A 17,490-nucleotide genomic window follows, 5' to 3' on the forward strand; every position below is an offset into this window, starting at 1 on the left:
ACACAAAGACAGATTGCTAGGTAGATAGACTACCCCTGAGAGACTCATGTAGTCCAGATGAGGAGCTGTGTAGGACTGTTGGTCAGACATGCAGCGTACATACTACTACTACATCCATAGATGTAGACAGAGAAGATGAGTGTGATGTACAGTGTAAGTGTGTAAGCAGGAGCAGATCTGAAAGGCTTTATGTGTGTAGCTGCATGGCTGGGTAGGCAGGCGGGCAGGTAGACCTGTTCAGACACGATAGATGTGTTGGATTGAGTCTACTGAACTGTAACTGTCACTTGGTCTGTGGCGCTGTGACCGTCAGCTCATGGTTAGTTTCTGGTGGTCTCATTATTTAAAGGACTTCATATCTAGGCCGTAAGTTAAATCTCCACCTGTCCTGTCTGCAGATGTGTTTAAGCTGGACCCAGACTTTGTGGAGAATGAAGAGAAATACAAAACCCTTAAAAGAGGTGAGAAGACTCAACACAATGTGACACAAAACCATGTTAAGTCCACCGCAATCACAAACACCCTCACTAAAACCAGCGTCACATCCTCAGCTGTCGCCATGACGATGTGTGTGTGCGTGTGCGTGCGTGTGTGTGTGTGTGTGCGCGCGCTTTTCAGAGATCCTGGATGAGGGCAGCAGTGATTCAGGACAGGATGGAGATGCCAGTGAAGAAGAAGATGATGACGATGATGACGAAGAGCATGAAGATGACGCTGGAGAAGGTAAGCATTCTGACAGTGTAGTAATAACAACAGTAGTGATAACATTATCATAACTATTCACTATGGGAGTTATGATCCTCATCCTGGATAGGTCATTAATATAGCTGTATTTAAGGGGCGGGGGAGAGAAGAGGAGAGGAAGTGGAGAGGAAATGAGGTGACAGGAGAAGGAGAGAGGTAAATCAGTCTGGTAGAACAAAAAAGCTATTGACTTCATAATTCTTGAGAAAAGAAATTAAGCATATTTTGATACTGAAAATTTTCACAGCGAATCTTCGCTATATGGTGATATATGTTAGGGTCTGAATTCACCTCCTGGACACTAATCACCAGCTAGAGGAGGGGGAAAAAAGCCGATAAACTAGCTAGCTAGCTAGCCTGCTGCTCACAATGGAAGCCGCGAGTAACGTTACAGCTAGTGAGGAGGACATTGTTGCACATTTATTATCCACGCTGTTTTCAAGATGAACTTTTAATGAAAAGTTGGAGTTTATCGGCGAAGAACGACCTACACGGGGTAGCTTATTAAAGACCTACACAAGGGATAGCTTATTAAAGACCTACACAGAGGGTAGCTTATTAAAGACCTACACAAGGGATAGCTTATTAAATACCTACACAAGGGATAGCTTATTAAAGACCTACACAGATGGTAACTTATTAAAGACCTACACAGAGGATAGCTTATTAAAGACCTACACAGATGGTAACTTATTAAACACCTACACAGAGGATAGCTTATTAAAGACCTACACAGATGGTAACTTATTAAAGACCTACACAGAGGATAGCTTATTAAATACCTACACAGAGGGTAGCTTATTAAAGACCTACACAGAGGGTAGCTTATTAAAGACCTACACAGAGGGTAGCTTACTAAAGACCTACACAGAGGATAACTTATTAAATACCTACACAAGGGATAGCTTATTAAAGACCTACACAGAGGGTAGCTTATTAAAGACCTACACAGAGGGTAGCTTATTAAAGACCTACACTGAGGATAGCTTATTAAATACCTACACAAGGGATAGCTTATTAAAGACCTACACAGAGGGTAGCTTATTAAAGACCTACACAGAGGGTAGCTTATTAAAGACCTACACAGAGGATAGCTTATTAAATACCTACACAGAGGATAGCTTATTAAATACCTACACAGAGGATAGCTTATTAAGGACCTACACAGATGGTAACTTATTAAACACCTACACAGAGGATAGCTTATTAAAGACCTACACAGATGGTAACTTATTAAAGACCTACACAGAGGATAGCTTATTAAATACCTACACAAGGGATAGCTTATTAAAGACCTACACAGAGGGTAGCTTATTAAAGACCTACATGGGGTAGCCTATTAAAGACCTACACAGAGGGTAGCTTATTAAAGACCTACACAGAGGGTAGCTTATTAAAGACCTACACAGAGGGTTGGTTATTAAAGACCTACACAGAGGGTTGCTTATTAAAGACCTACACAGAGGGTAGCTTATTAAAGACCTACACAGATGGTAACTTATTAAAGACCTACACAGAGGATAGCTTATTAAATACCTACACAAGGGATAGCTTATTAAAGACCTTCACAGAGGGTAGCTTATTAAAGACCTACATGGGGTAACCTATTAAAGACCTACACAGTGGATAGCTTATTAAAGACCTACACAGAGGGTAACTTATTAAAGACCTACACAGAGGGTAACTTATTAAAGACCCACACAAGGGATAGCTTATTAAAGACCTACACACAGGGTAGCTCATTAAAGACCTACACAGAGGGTTGGTTATTAAAGACCTACACAGAGGGTTGCTTATTAAAGACCTACACAGAGGATAGCTTATTAAAGACCTACACAGAGGGTAACTTATTAAAGACCCACACAAGGGATAGCTTATTAAAGACCTACACACAGGGTAGCTCATTAAAGACCTACACAGAGGGTAGCTTATTAAAGACCTACACAGAGGGTAACTTATTAAAGACCTACACAGAGGGTTGGTTATTAAAGACCTACACAGAGGGTAACTTATTAAAGACCTACACAGAGGGTAACTTATTAAAGACCTACACAGAGGGTAGCTTATTAAAGACCTACACAGAGGATAGCTTATTAAAGACCTACACAGAGGGTTGGTTATTAAAGACCTACACAGAGGGTAACTTATTAAAGACCTACACACAGGGTAGCTCATTAAAGACCTACACAGAGGGTAGCTTATTAAAGACCTACACAGAGGGTAACTTATTAAAGACCTACACAGAGGGTAGCTTATTAAAGACCTACACAAGGGATAGCTTATTAAAGACCTGCACAGAGGGTAGCTTATTAAAGACCTACACAGAGGGTAGGTTATTAAAGACCTACACAGAGGATAGCTTATTAAAGACCTACACAAGGGATAGCTTATTAAAGACCTACACAGAGGGTAACTTATTAAAGACCTACACAAGGGATAGCTTATTAAATACCTACACAGAGGATAGCTTATTAAAGACCTACACAAGGGATAGCTTATTAAAGACCTACACAGAGGGTAGCTTATGAAAGACCTACACAGAGGGTAGCTTATTAAAGACCTACACAAGGGATAGCTTATTAAAGACCTACACAGAGGGTAGCTTATTAAAGACCTACACAAGGGATAGCTTATTAAAGACCTACACAGAGGGTAACTTATTAAAGACCTACATGGGGTAGCCTATTAAAGACCTACACAGAGGGTAGCTTATTAAAGACCTACACAGAGGGTAGCTTATTAACGACCTACACAAGGGATAGCTTATTAAAGACCTACACAGAGGGTAACTTATTAAAGACCTACACAAGGGATAGCTTATTAAAGACCTACACAGAGGGTAGCTTATTAAAGACCTACACAAGGGATAGCTTATTAAAGACCTACACAGAGGGTAGCTTATTAACGACCTACACAAGGGATAGCTTATTAAAGACCTACACAGAGGGTAGCTTATTAACGACCTACACAAGGGATAGCTTATTAAAGACCTACACAGAGGGTAACTTATTAAAGACCTACACAAGGGATAGCTTATTAAAGACCTACACAGAGGGTAGCTTATTAAAGACCTACACAAGGGATAGCTTATTAAAGACCTACACAGAGGGTAACTTATTAAAGACCTACATGGGGTAGCCTATTAAAGACCTACACAGAGGGTAGCTTATTAAAGACCTACACAGAGGGTAGCTTATTAACGACCTACACAAGGGATAGCTTATTAAAGACCTACACAGAGGGTAGCTTATTAAAGACCTACACAGAGGATAGCTTATTAAAGACCTACACAGGGGGTAGCTTCCGAGGGAGGAGGTGTAAAGTGTCTGACCCTCTGAGGGAGGAGTTGTAAAGTGTCTGACCCTCTGAGGGAGGAGTTGTTAATTGTCCGACCCTCTGAGGGAGGCGGTGTAAAGTGTCTGACCCTCTGAGGAAGGAGTTGTAAAGTGCCTGACCCTCTGAGGAAGGAGTTGTAAAGTGCCTGACCCTCTGAGGAAGGAGTTGTAAAGTGTCTGATCCAATGAGGGAGGAGTTGTACAGTGTCTGACCCTTTGAGGGAGGAGTTGTAGAGTGTCTGATCCTCTGAGGGAGGAGTTGTAGAGTGTCTGATCCTCTGAGGGAGGAGTTGTAGAGTGTCGGACCCTCTGAGGGAGGAGGTGTAAAGTGTGATGGCCACAGGCAGCAATGACCTCCTGTGGCACTCTGTAGTGCATTTCAGCAGAATGAGTCTATCACTAAAGGTGCTCCTGTGCCCGACCAGCATGTAAGTTCGAGTTAGAATAGTGAGCAGCAGCCTTTTTTAAGACACGTACAAGCTTCAGAATTCCCAGTGGAGGTATTTCCTGCAGTATTCTATGTTGTAGAACAAACCATGGAACTCTCTTAAGCTGGTGTTAACCACAGACCTTATTTCAGCCATCCAAACAAAAACCCACTGACTTAGAGACCAGGGCGCCAGAAGTGCAAAACCGCTAACTGGTTTCTGGGTTTTAGGACTCATTCCTGCAGCACTCTGTTGTCGCTGGGGCTGTCTGTCAACCATTTAAAGATGTCTATCTCTCTGTCTGTCTGTGTCTCTTACTCATTCTCTGTCTCTGTCTGTGTCTCTCATTCACTCATTCTCTGTCTCTGGTCTCTGTTTGTCTGTCTCTCACTCATTCTCTGTCTCTGGTCTGATTCTCTCTAGATCAGGACAAGGTCACCATCTTTGATAAGACAGAAGTCAACTTGGTGGCCTTCAGGAGGACCATCTACCTGGCTATACAGTCCAGGTACACACACACACACACACACACACACACACTCTGTCTCACATGATATTTTGATGTGACACATCACATACACTACCGTTCAAAAGTTTGGGATCACCCAAACAATTTCGTGTTTTCCATGAAAAGTCACACTTATTCACCACCATATGTTGTGAAATGAATAGAAAATAGAGTCAAGACATTGACAAGGTTAGAAATAATGATTTGTATTTGAAATAAGATTTTTTTTACATCAAACTTTGCTTTCGTCAAAGAATCTTCCATTTGCAGCAATTACAGCATTGCAGACCTTTGGCATTCTAGCTGTTAATTTGTTGAGGTAATCTGGAGAAATTGCACCCCTCGCTTCCAGAAGCAGCTCCCACAAGTTGGATTGGTTGGATGGGCACTTCTTTGAGCAGATTGAGTTTCTGGAGCATCACATTTGTGGGGTCAATTAAACGCTCAAAATGGCCAGAAAAAGAGAACTTTCATCTGAAACTCGACAGTCTATTCTTATTCTTAGAAATGAAGGCTATTCCATGCGAGAAATTGCTAAGAAATTGAAGATTTCCTACACCGGTGTGTACTACTCCCTTCAGAGGACAGCACAAACAGGCTCTAACAGGTACTATTTAATGAAGATGCCAGTTGGGGACCTGTGAGGCGTCTGTTTCTCAAACTAGAGACTCTAATGTACTTATCTTCTTGCTCAGTTGTGCAACGCGGCCTCCCACTTCTTTTTCTACTCTGGTTAGAGCCTGTTTGTGCTGTCCTCTGAAGGGAGTAGTACACACCGGTGTAGGAAATCTTCAATTTCTTAGCAATTTCTCGCATGGAATAGCCTTCATTTCTAAGAACAAGAATAGACAGTCGAGTTTCAGATGAAAGTTCTCTTTTTCTGGCCATTTTGAGCGTTTAATTGACCCCACAAATGTGATGCTCCAGAAACTCAATCTGCTCAAAGAAGTGCCCATCCAACCAATCCAACTTGTGGGAGCTGCTTCTGGAAGCGTGGGGTGCAATTTCTCCAGATTACCTCAACAAATTAACAGCTAGAATGCCAAAGGTCTGCAATGCTGTAATTGCTGCAAATGGAGGATTCTTTGACGAAAGCAAAGTTTGATGTAAAAAAAATCTTATTTCAAATACAAATCATTATTTCTAACCTTGTCAATGTCTTGACTCTATTTTCTATTCATTTCACAACATATGGTGGTGAATAAGTGTGACTTTTCATGGAAAACACAAAATTGTTTGGGTGATCCCAAACTTTTGAACGGTAGTGTATGTGTTGTGGACATCCACATATGTATGTGTGGTATGTGTGTGGTGCTGTGGTGTTTGTGTGGCATGATGGTGTATGTGTGGCTTGTTTTTGGTTGCGGTTCTTTGTGAGCTTCAGTACTCTTCCCACTTCCTCTTCCGCTTCCGATGTGGGAAGATGGCGGCGCGAACTTACATTTGCGGCGGCCTCACTCAGTACCGTCCATGCAGTGTCTTTGTCCACATCTTCATTTGATGGCTGGGAGAGCTGGCGCTGGATCGGCTGGGAGAGCTTGGTCTGCCGCGTGCTGTGGGCCCAGGGACCACGGCTCTGCCCAGAGCTGCGCCCGAAGAGGAAACACCGAGGGTGGTCTGACAGGATGTGGAAGCAGGGCAGGCTAAGCTAACTGCTAGCCCATGAAGACCGGCAGTTCCAATAACACGGAAGGCAGTCTTGCGGTACCCTCTGTTGCAGCCTTCATCTGTCTTCACTGCCGTTGTGACCTGGAGACATCTTCCACTAGTTCTGCTGTTGAGGTCTTTGTTGGATCGCTCTTCATCTGGAACCTCCCCCTTGACCACTCCTCCTTGGGTGACCCTACCAGGAGCCAAAGTCCGGACGCCGTAGCTCTTGGGATCATTAGTACACGCAAGCTTCTCCACCACGGCAAGGTGGTGATCCAGGAGAACACACACACACACACACACACACACACACACACACACACACACACACACACACACACACACACACACACACACACACACACACACACACACAGGCCTTCAGACATAGGCTATCAGTGGACGGTGGTAAATATGACATGGTAATGTGTATTTCAGGTCCAGCTACATTTGAAGTGGGAGTGATATTGAAGTCTGTGTGCTTGTGTGTTTTGTGTACATACCATGAATTGTGTGGAGGTTAAATACAGGGAATGGTGAGGCATGATGAAACAGGTCACACTAACAAACCCAGTCTTGCATATTCTGTCTGCTGTGAGGATGTAACTGACAAAACGACAGTAGTTGGGTATTATTGAGTACAGTGAAGAATATGCTGACAAACATGTAGTGATGTCCTGTGTTCTGATGTTTTGTTTTAGTTTAGATTTTGAGGAATGTGCCCACAAACTGATCAAGATGGACTTCCCTGATAGCCAGACAGTAAGAATACACACACACACACACACACACACACACACACACACACACACACACACACACACACACATGTGCACACCCACACAGCCTGCTCTTAGTGACGCTGGCGAGAGAGAACAACGTTACATTACATTATATTACAGCCATTTAACCGACGCTTTTATCCAAACTACATGGTCAGAGGTGTGATACTTCACTAGAGTCGATGCTACGATGCTCGTGTCACAAGTCTGTGGGTTGATATGAATATTCTCTCTAACAGAGTTATTACTGTGGGTTGATATGAATATTCTCTCTAACAGAGTTATTACTGTGGGTTGATATGAATATTCTCTCTAACAGAGTTATTACTGTGGGTTGATATGAATATTCTCTCTAACAGAGTTATTACTGTGGGTTGATATGAATATTCTCTCTAACAGAGTTATTACTGTGGGTTAATATGAATATGCTCTCTAACAGAGTTATTACTGTGGGTTGATATGAATATTCTCTCTAACAGAGTTATTACTGTGGGTTGATATGAATATGCTCTCTAACAGAGTTATTACTGTGGGTTGATATGAATATTCTCTCTAACAGAGTTATTACTGTGGGTTGATATGAATATGCTCTCTAACAGAGTTATTACTGTGGGTTGATATGAATATTCTCTATAACAGAGTTATTACTGAGGGTTAATATGAATATTCTCTCTAACAGAGTTATTACTGTGGGTTAATATGAATATTCTCTATAACAGAGTTATTACTGTGGGTTGATATGAATATTCTCTCTAACAGAGTTATTACTGTGGGTTGATATGAATATGCTCTCTAACAGTTATTACTGTGGGTTAATATGAATATGCTCTCTAACAGAGTTATTACTGTGGGTTAATATGAATATTCTCTCTAACAGAGTTATTACTGTGGGTTAATATGAATATGCTCTCTAACAGAGTTATTACTGTGGGTTGATATGAATTTGCTCTCTAACAGAGTTATTACTGTGGGTTGATATGAATATGCTCTCTAACAGAGTTATTACTGTGGGTTAATATGAATATGCTCTCTAACAGAGTTATTACTGTGGGTTGATATGAATTTGCTCTCTAACAGAGTTATTACTGTGGGTTGATATGAATATGCTCTCTAACAGAGTTATTACTGTGGGTTAATATGAATATGTTCTCTAACAGAGTTATTACTGTGGGTTGATATGAATATGCGCTCTAACAGAGTTATTACTGTGGGTTGTATGAATATGCTCTCTAACAGAGTTATTACTGTGGGTTGATATGAATATTCTCTCTAACAGAGTTATTACTGTGGGTTAATATGAATATGCTCTCTAACAGAGTTATTACTGTGGGTTGATATGAATATTCTCTCTAACAGAGTTATTACTGTGGGTTGATATGAATATGCTCTCTAACAGAGTTATTACTGTGGGTTGATATGAATATTCTCTCTAACAGAGTTATTACTGTGGGTTGATATGAATATTCTCTATAACAGAGTTATTACTGTGGGTTAATATGAATATTCTCTCTAACAGAGTTATTACTGTGGGTTATAATGAATATTCTCTAACAGAGTTATTACTGTGGGTTGATATGAATATTCTCTCTAACAGAGTTATTACTGTGGGTTGATATGAATTTGCTCTCTAACAGTTATTACTGTGGGTTAATATGAATATGCTCTCTAACAGAGTTATTACTGTGGGTTGATATGAATATGCTCTCTAACAGAGTTATTACTGTGGGTTGATATGAATATGCTCTCTAACAGAGTTATTACTGTGGGTTGATATGAATATGCTCTCTAACAGAGTTATTACTGTGGGTTAATATGAATATTCTCTCTAACAGAGTTATTACTGTGGGTTAATATGAATATGCTCTCTAACAGAGTTATTACTGTGGGTTGATATGAATTTGCTCTCTAACAGAGTTATTACTGTGGGTTGATATGAATATGCTCTCTAACAGAGTTATTACTGTGGGTTAATATGAATATGCTCTCTAACAGAGTTATTACTGTGGGTTGATATGAATTTGCTCTCTAACAGAGTTATTACTGTGGGTTGGTATGAATATGCTCTCTAACAGAGTTATTACTGTGGGTTAATATGAATATGCTCTCTAACAGAGTTATTACTGTGGGTTGATATGAATATGCGCTCTAACAGAGTTATTACTGTGGGTTGATATGAATATTCTCTCTAACAGAGTTATTACTGTGGGTTGATATGAATATGCTCTCTAACAGAGTTATTACTGTGGGTTAATATGAATATGCTCTCTAACAGAGTTATTACTGTGGGTTGATATGAATATGCTCTCTAACAGAGTTATTACTGTGTGTTAATATGAATATTCTCTCTAACAGAAAGAGTTGTGCAATATGATCCTGGACTGCTGTGCCCAGCAAAGAACCTATGAGAAGTTCTTCGGCCTGCTGGCGGGGGTGAGACACAAACGTTTCTTTCACTTTCACTTTAGTTTCATGTTGTCTTGTGATGTGTGTAGCACTTTGTGATATATGCTGACAAGTTCTCTTCAAATACGCTACATGGCCAAAAGTATGTGGACACCCGAACGGCACACCCATATGTTGTTGTTGAACAACTCTTTCCAGAACCAGGGCATGAATATGGAGGTGGTCCCCGCTCCACTGCTGTAACAGCCTCCAGTCCTCTGGGAGGGCTTTCCACTAGGTTTTGTAGCATGGCTACAGGGGTTCACACCCACTCAGCCACTAGAGCCTTGGTGAGGTCAGGCACCGATGTTGGGGCCTTGCTCACAGTCGGCATCGCAATTCATCACAAAGGTTTTGGATGGGGTTAAGGTCAGGGCTCTGTTCAAGCCAGGCCATGTCTTTATGGACCTCGCTGTGTGCAACACTAGAGAAGGGTCATGCTGAGTTAGGGAAGGGCCATCCCCAAACTGTTGGCACAATGTTGGAAGCACACGGTTAATAAGAATGTCTTTTTACTTAGTAGCATTAAGAGTTCCCTTGACTGGAACTAAGGGGCCGAGCCCAAACCATGAAAAACAGCCCCAGATAATTATTCCCCCTCCGCCGAACTTTACAGTTGGCACTATGCTCTGGGCAGGTAGCGTTCTCCTGGTATCCGCCAAACCCAGATTGGTTTGTCAGACTGCCAGATAGTGAATCTTGGTTCATCACTTCAGAGAACGCATGTACACTGTTCCAGAGTCGAGTGGCAGTGTGCTTTACACCAGTTCAGCTGATGGTTGGCATTGTGCATGGTGATCCTAGGCTTGTGTGTGGCTGCTCAGCCATGGAAACCTCTTTCATGACGCTCCCGACGAACAGTTCTTGTGCCGACGTTGCTATCAGAGGCAGTTTGGAACTCAGTAGAGAGTGTTAAACTGAGGACAGATGGTTTTTACGTACTACGCTTCATCACTCGGCGGTCCTGTTCTGTGGTCTTGTGGGGCCTACGCCTTCATGGCTGAGCTGTTGTCGCTCCTAGACGTTTCCACTTCACAATAACAGACCGAGGTTGACCCAGGCAGATGTAGCAGGGCAGACATTTGACCAACTGACTTGTTGGAGTCAGAATCAGAATCATGTTTATTGGCCGTGTAGGTTTGCACTACATGGAATGTGACTCTGGTTTCGTGGCTCTCTCGGTGTACTTAACATAGAATAACAAAACTACAACACAGCAATCTTCACACATATACACAAGGACTGACTTATCCAGGTGAAATAAGAGGTGATAAGGTGCAGTGGTGCAGAGAATATATCAGAGAGGCTGAAATACACTCACCGGCCACTTTATTAGGCACACCCGTCCAACTGCTCATTAATGCAAATTTCTAATCAGCCAATCACATGGCAGCAACTCAATGCATTTAGGCATGTAGACATGGTCAAGACGATCTGCTGCAGTTCAAACCGAGCATCAGAATGGGGAAGAAAGGTGATTTAAGTGACTTTGAACGTGGCATGGTTGTTGGTGCCAGACGGGCTGGTCTGAGTATTTCAGAAACTGCTGATCTACTGGGATTTTCACGCACAACCATCTCTAGGGTTTACAGAGAATGGTCCGAAAAAGAGAAAATATCCAGTGAGCGGCAGTTCTGTGGGCGAAAATGCCTTGTTGATGCCAAAGGTCAGAGGAGAATGGCCACACTGGTTCGAGCTGATAGAAAGGCAACGGTAACTCAAATAACCACTCATTACAACCGAGGTATGCAGAAGAACATCTCTGAACGCACAACACGTCGAACCTTGAGGCAGATGGGCTACAGCAGCAGAAGACCACACCGGGTGCCACCCCTGTCAGCTAAGAGCAGGAAACTCAGACTACAATTCGCACAGGCTCACCAAAATTGGACAATAGAAGATTGGAAAAACGTTGCCTGGTCTGATGAGTCTCGATTTCTGCTGCGACATTCGGATGGTAGGGTCAGAATTTGGCGTCAACAACATGAAAGCATGGCTCCATCCTGCCTTGTATCAACGGTTCAGGCTGGTGGTGGTGGTGTAATGGTGTTGGGGATATTTTCTTGGCACACTTTGGGCCCCTTAGTACCAATTGAGCACCGTGTCAACGCCACAGCCTACCTGAGTATTGTTGCTGACCATGTCCATCCCTTTATGACCACAGTGTTCCCATCTTCTGATGGCTACTTCCAGCAGGATAACGCGCCATGTCATAAAGCTCGAATCATCTCAGACTGGTTTCTTGAACATGACAATGAGTTCACTGTCCTCAAATGGCCTCCACAGTCACCAGATCTCAATCCAATAGAGCACCTTTGGGATGTGGTGGACCGGGAGATTCGCATCATGGATGTGCAGCCGACAAATCTGCAGCAACTGCGTGATGCTAACATGTCAATATGGACCAAACTCTCTGAGGAATGTTTCCAGTACCTTGTTGAATCTATGCCACGAAGGATTAAGGCAGTTCTGAAGGCAAAAGAGGGTCCAACCCGGTACTAGCAAGGTGTACCTAATAAAGTGGCCAGTGAGTGTAGGTGTTAGCAGCTTACTTACATACATGCCTGAGGTAGATGGACATGACAGAGTGTACCAGTATACATACAACATGTGCAGTACAGTATATACAGCATGTACAGTACAGTATATACAACATGGTTGGATGTATTGACAGTGTTAAGCGTTCATCTGAATGACAGCCCGCAGAAAGAAACTGTTTTTATATCTGGGTGTTTTGGGGTACAGTGCTCTGTAGTGTCTACCAGAGGGGAAGAGTTGGAACAGGTTGTGACCAGGGTGTGATGGGTCTGCAGTGATGTTGCCTGCCCGTTTCCTGAGTCTGGAGGTGTACAAGTCCTGAATGGAGGGCAGGTTGGCACCAGTGATTTTCTCTGCAGACCAGACTGTCTGCTGTAGTCTGTCCCTGTCCTGTTTGATGACTGATCCAAGCCAGACAGTGATGGGTGTGCAGAGGACAGACGGGGTTACTGCAGTGTAGAACTGAATCAGCAGTTCCTGAGGCAGGTTTAATTTCCTGAGCTGGTGGAGAAAGTACGTCCTCTGCTGGGCCCTTTGACGATTGTGTCTATGTTGGATGCTCACCTGAGGTCCTGGGAGATTGTGGAACCCAGAAATCTGTAGGTTTTCACCCCAGACACTATGCTGTTAAGTATAGTGGGGGGGGGGCAGTGTTGGGGGGCTCCTCCTGAAGTCCACTGTCATCTCCACTGTTTTGAGCATGTTCAGCTGCAGGTTGTTATGGCCGCATCAGAGGGCCAGCTGATCAACCTCCCGCCTATATGCAGACTCGTCAACATCCCGGATAAGGCCAATGATGGTGGTGTCATCTGCAAACCTCAGGAATTTAACAGACGGGTCACCTGAGGTGCAGTCATTTGTGTAGAGGGAGAAGAGTAGAGGGTAGAGCACACATCCCTGGGGGGCACCAGTGCTGATTGTCCGGGTGCTGGATGTGATTTTCCCCAGCCTCACCAGCTGCCTCCTGTCTGTCTGGAAGTTTTTAATCCGCTGGCAGATGGGGGCTGGTACAGTGAGCAGTGGAGGATATCTGGGATGATGGTGTTGAACGCTGAGCTGAAGTCCACAAACAGGACCCTTGCGTGTGTCCTTGGTTGGTATCCTATGGTGGTATCCTATGGGTGGTATCCTATGATGATATCCTATGGTGGTATCCTATGGTTGGTATCCTATGGTGGTGTCCTATGATGGTATCCTATGTTGGTATCCTATGTTAGTATCCCATGGTGGTATCCTATGGTGTCCTATGACAGAGAGACACTGAAAACCACTGAACTCTTCAGTATGACCTGTTCTACTGCCAGTGTTTGTCTGTAGAGACTGCATGTCTGTGTGCTTGATGTTATGCATCTACCAGCAATGGATGTGACTGAAACAGCCACACCCACCAATTAGAAGGGGTGTCGACACATTTTTGGCCATCTTATTATGATATAATCATATTGTTACGATGTAATCATGTTATTATGATATAATCATCTCATTATAATATAATCGCATTATTATGACAATCATCTCATTATAATATAATGTTATTATGATGTAAGCATCTCATTAAGCTATAATCATGTTATTATGATATAACATCTCATTATGATATAATCATCTCATTATAATCATCTTATTATAATATAATCATGTTATTAGGATATAACATCTCATTATGCAATAATCATGTCGTTATGATATAATCATGTCATTATAACACTGACAGGTGTTGAAACAGTGCAACTGTGGTGATTTGTGTCTGTTTCTCAGTGTCGTTTTCATGGTGTATAAAAAGGTGGTTGTTGATAAAGACGTGTGTAGTGATGGCCCACTAAACAAAGAAACTACCTGCCTGGTGACCTGCCTGATGACCAGCCTACCGCCAACCTACCGCCAGTCCTCACACAGCTCACGCTCTGCAACCTGTGCTTCTGTCTGTCTTTGTTTGTGCCTATCTGTGTGTGTGTGTGTGTGTGTGTGTGTGTGTGTGTGTGTGTGTGTGTGTGTGTGTGTGTGTGTGTGTGTGTGTGTACGTGCAGAGGTTCTGTCTATTGAAGAAAGAGTACATGGAGTCTTTTGAGAGTATTTTCTCAGAACAGTACGACACCATCCACCGCTTGGAGACCAACAAACTGCGCAACGTAGCTCGCCTCTTCGCCCACCTGCTTTACACAGACTCTATACCCTGGAGTGTATGTACAGACACACACACACACACACACACATACACACACACACACACACATACACACACACACACACCACTACGTTTAATTAAAAGCCACAGGCTTTATTGCTACAGGGTACTGGACCTGAGTATTTGGCTACCTGGATATTCTTTCATTGGGTAGGGATTCATGGTTTTCCATTTTGGGATTCGGATATTCTTCTTTTTTTTGCTAAATGTAGGCTATCAATAAAGGTGAGCTGCAAAAATACATTTTGTCAGCACATTCTTGTACTGTATTTGTACTTTTTGATTGCACTGTTAAAATGTGGTAATATATACCATCTCGGCGTGGGCACCTCAGTTCCCTCCCAGCACCGGCGTCACGCTTCAGCTCAGCTTGGCCGTTACAGGGAGACAACCTCAGCTGTGCTGCCTTGTCCTGTTTATCACGCCTCGCTAATTGACTTGTGGTGGTTGGTAAAAGTAATAATTATATTTCAGAGTGATTTGTGATGTCTTTGTCAGAAAAATGTCGGAGCCTAGTGGACAGCTTGCTATACTTCTACAACCAGGGCCTGTCTTTCATCACACCTTTTTGCACCTCTGTTAACTAACATCTCTCCGTGCTGCTTCGATCTTGGCTTCCAGCCTTCTCTTCCATGGAGGGTACTGTTGGTGGCCTGTGTTCTTAATCCTGTACCCAAGCATCTCCAGGATTATGGTTGCAGTGGCATATACAAGCTCTTCGGTCTGTTATGGTGGCAGTTGAGATGTGGTGTAAGGCTGTGTTCACATCTGCAAACAGGCTTTGTGATGGTGCTGTCATTGAGTTTTGGAAGCCGAGCCTGGGGTTTGACTGTCTTTAGTCTGGCCACGATTGTCATTTGAACCTCAGTAGCTTCAGCTGCCATGGTTGGGGTCTGTCCTCATGTATCTCCTGCCTACTGGGTGGCCGGGCAGGGTGCTGAACTGTATGGTCATCCTGTTGGAGCATCTCCATTTCAAGTTGTGGCAGTAGCTTCCTTTTATTGATGATTGAGCATTGTGCTACGAACTGTTTCTGAGGCATTGTCGAATTAGGTCTCCTGTTTGTCCACAGTTCCCACATACGCTTCGTATAGCCCCTCTCTTGGGGTCTGCTGTTATGGGAGCAATCCATCAGTTCCAGGAGCTCGGCTCTTGTCCGTGAATGTCTTGTTCTAGGAGCCCATTTCTCATCAGGTTGCCCTGGTTCCCCAACAGCTGATGCAAATCTTGTTAACGCGGGTGACGTCCGAGCCGGTATGACGCTATTCGTGTTACTCTCACTCATATCCGAGGTAGTCTGCTTGCATAGCTTTAGGAGTCTAAGCCATGGACTCTTACTGGAGACTTGTCCCAACTGGGGTTAACCACACTGGTATACTAGTGTCAGCCAACTAACAGGTTCATTTTTAAATTGGAAGGTGTGGATTCTGCAGCCAGGGGAACTATGCCAGGTCATTCTTACTATGTATTAGATTGATAAGGTTCAGTGAGGTGGAGTTGAGGTCAGTGGCTGGGTAGGCAGTGAGGTGTGGTGAGGTCAGTGGGTGGGTAGGCAGTGAGGTCAGTGGCTGGGTAGGCAGTGAGGTCAGTGGCTGGGTAGGCAGTGAGGTGTGGTGAGGTCAGTGGCTGGGTAGGTAGTGAGGTCAGTGGCTGGGTAGGCAGTGAGGTGTGGTGAGGTCAGTGGCTGGGTAGGCAGTGAGGTGTGGTGAGGTCAGTGGCTGGGTAGGCAGGGGGCATTCACAAATCCAAATGACATCCTTTTGTGCTCTCTAATGTTTTATAGCAGTCTGATCCTTCTTCATTCTTCCAACTGCCACAGAACTCTAGAATATTGTGCCCCCTGCTGAACTACGTTCCAAATGAAAACCTAATGCGCTAGCTTGCTTTATTGATAGCACAAATATCGAGGACGTTGCAGCAATTTAGCACCTTGATGGCACTGACTGGCTCGAACTCCCGCCATAACCAGTGCCTTGCCTCGTCCGTTGAGTTCGCCTTAAGCTATGCAGTACGCATGCACAAACTCCGAAATTCACAGCGATAAAGGCCATCCTGAAAAAAGCAGTCTACCCTGCCCGCTGAAACAGTGGGTTAGCTTGTGCGCTATATGGTGTTTCACTCTTAGAAGTTTCAAGACTTGAAAAGGACACGGACACAAAATATCATTAAAAATACGTTACAACACAGCACACTTGTAACTAGAGTGAGATTCTTATATGTTGTTCTGAATTTGTTGTGTGGTTATTTTGATTAAATAATGACAGGGTAGGTCCTGCCTACTGACCGCACGTGTATGATGAGGTTTATGTCTCTCTGTCTCTCTCCGTCTGTCTCTCGTCCAGGTGTTGGAGTGTATAAAGGTTAGCGAGGAGACCACCACGTCCTCCAGTCGTATATTTGTGAAGATCCTCTTTCAGGAGCTTTGTGCTTACATGGGCCTCCCCAAACTCAACCAGCGACTCAAAGATATGTAAGCAAACATTAATATATGTCTGTTATCTATGCAGTAAAACAGCTAAAGACATATAGTCATACATTAATGTCTATTATCTTTACAGTAAAACAGCTAGAAATAGTCATACATTAATGTCTATTATCTATACAGTAAAACAGCTAAAGACATATAGTCATACATTAATATGTCTCTTATCTATGCAGTAAAACAGCTAGAAATATAGTCATACATTAATATGTCTGTTATCTATACAGTAAAACAGCTAGACATATAGTCATACATTAATATGTCTACTATCTATACAGTAAAACAGACATATAGTCACACATTAATGTCTATTATCTATACAGTAAAACAGCTAAAGACATATAGTCATACATTAATATGTCTATTATCTATGCAGTAAAACAGCTAGAAATATAG

General features: G+C 43.1%; 1 protein-coding gene across 1 annotated transcript in view; it reads left to right on the top strand.

Annotated features, from left to right (window-relative positions):
* cwc22 (CWC22 spliceosome associated protein homolog) overlaps positions 1-17,490 on the top strand; it is a 79,957-nt gene that overhangs the window by 37,368 nt on the left and 25,099 nt on the right. The window contains exons 11-17 of the mRNA XM_056289385.1: positions 399-461; positions 619-723; positions 4,931-5,015; positions 7,367-7,427; positions 9,800-9,877; positions 14,455-14,607; positions 16,955-17,082. Of these exons, the coding sequence (XP_056145360.1) occupies positions 399-461; positions 619-723; positions 4,931-5,015; positions 7,367-7,427; positions 9,800-9,877; positions 14,455-14,607; positions 16,955-17,082 (673 nt within the window). The remainder of the gene's footprint in view (positions 1-398; positions 462-618; positions 724-4,930; positions 5,016-7,366; positions 7,428-9,799; positions 9,878-14,454; positions 14,608-16,954; positions 17,083-17,490) is intronic.

The sequence above is a fragment of the Lampris incognitus genome, chromosome 11 (genome assembly GCF_029633865.1).
Source record: "Lampris incognitus isolate fLamInc1 chromosome 11, fLamInc1.hap2, whole genome shotgun sequence".
Classification (NCBI taxonomy): Eukaryota; Metazoa; Chordata; class Actinopteri; order Lampriformes; family Lampridae; genus Lampris; species Lampris incognitus.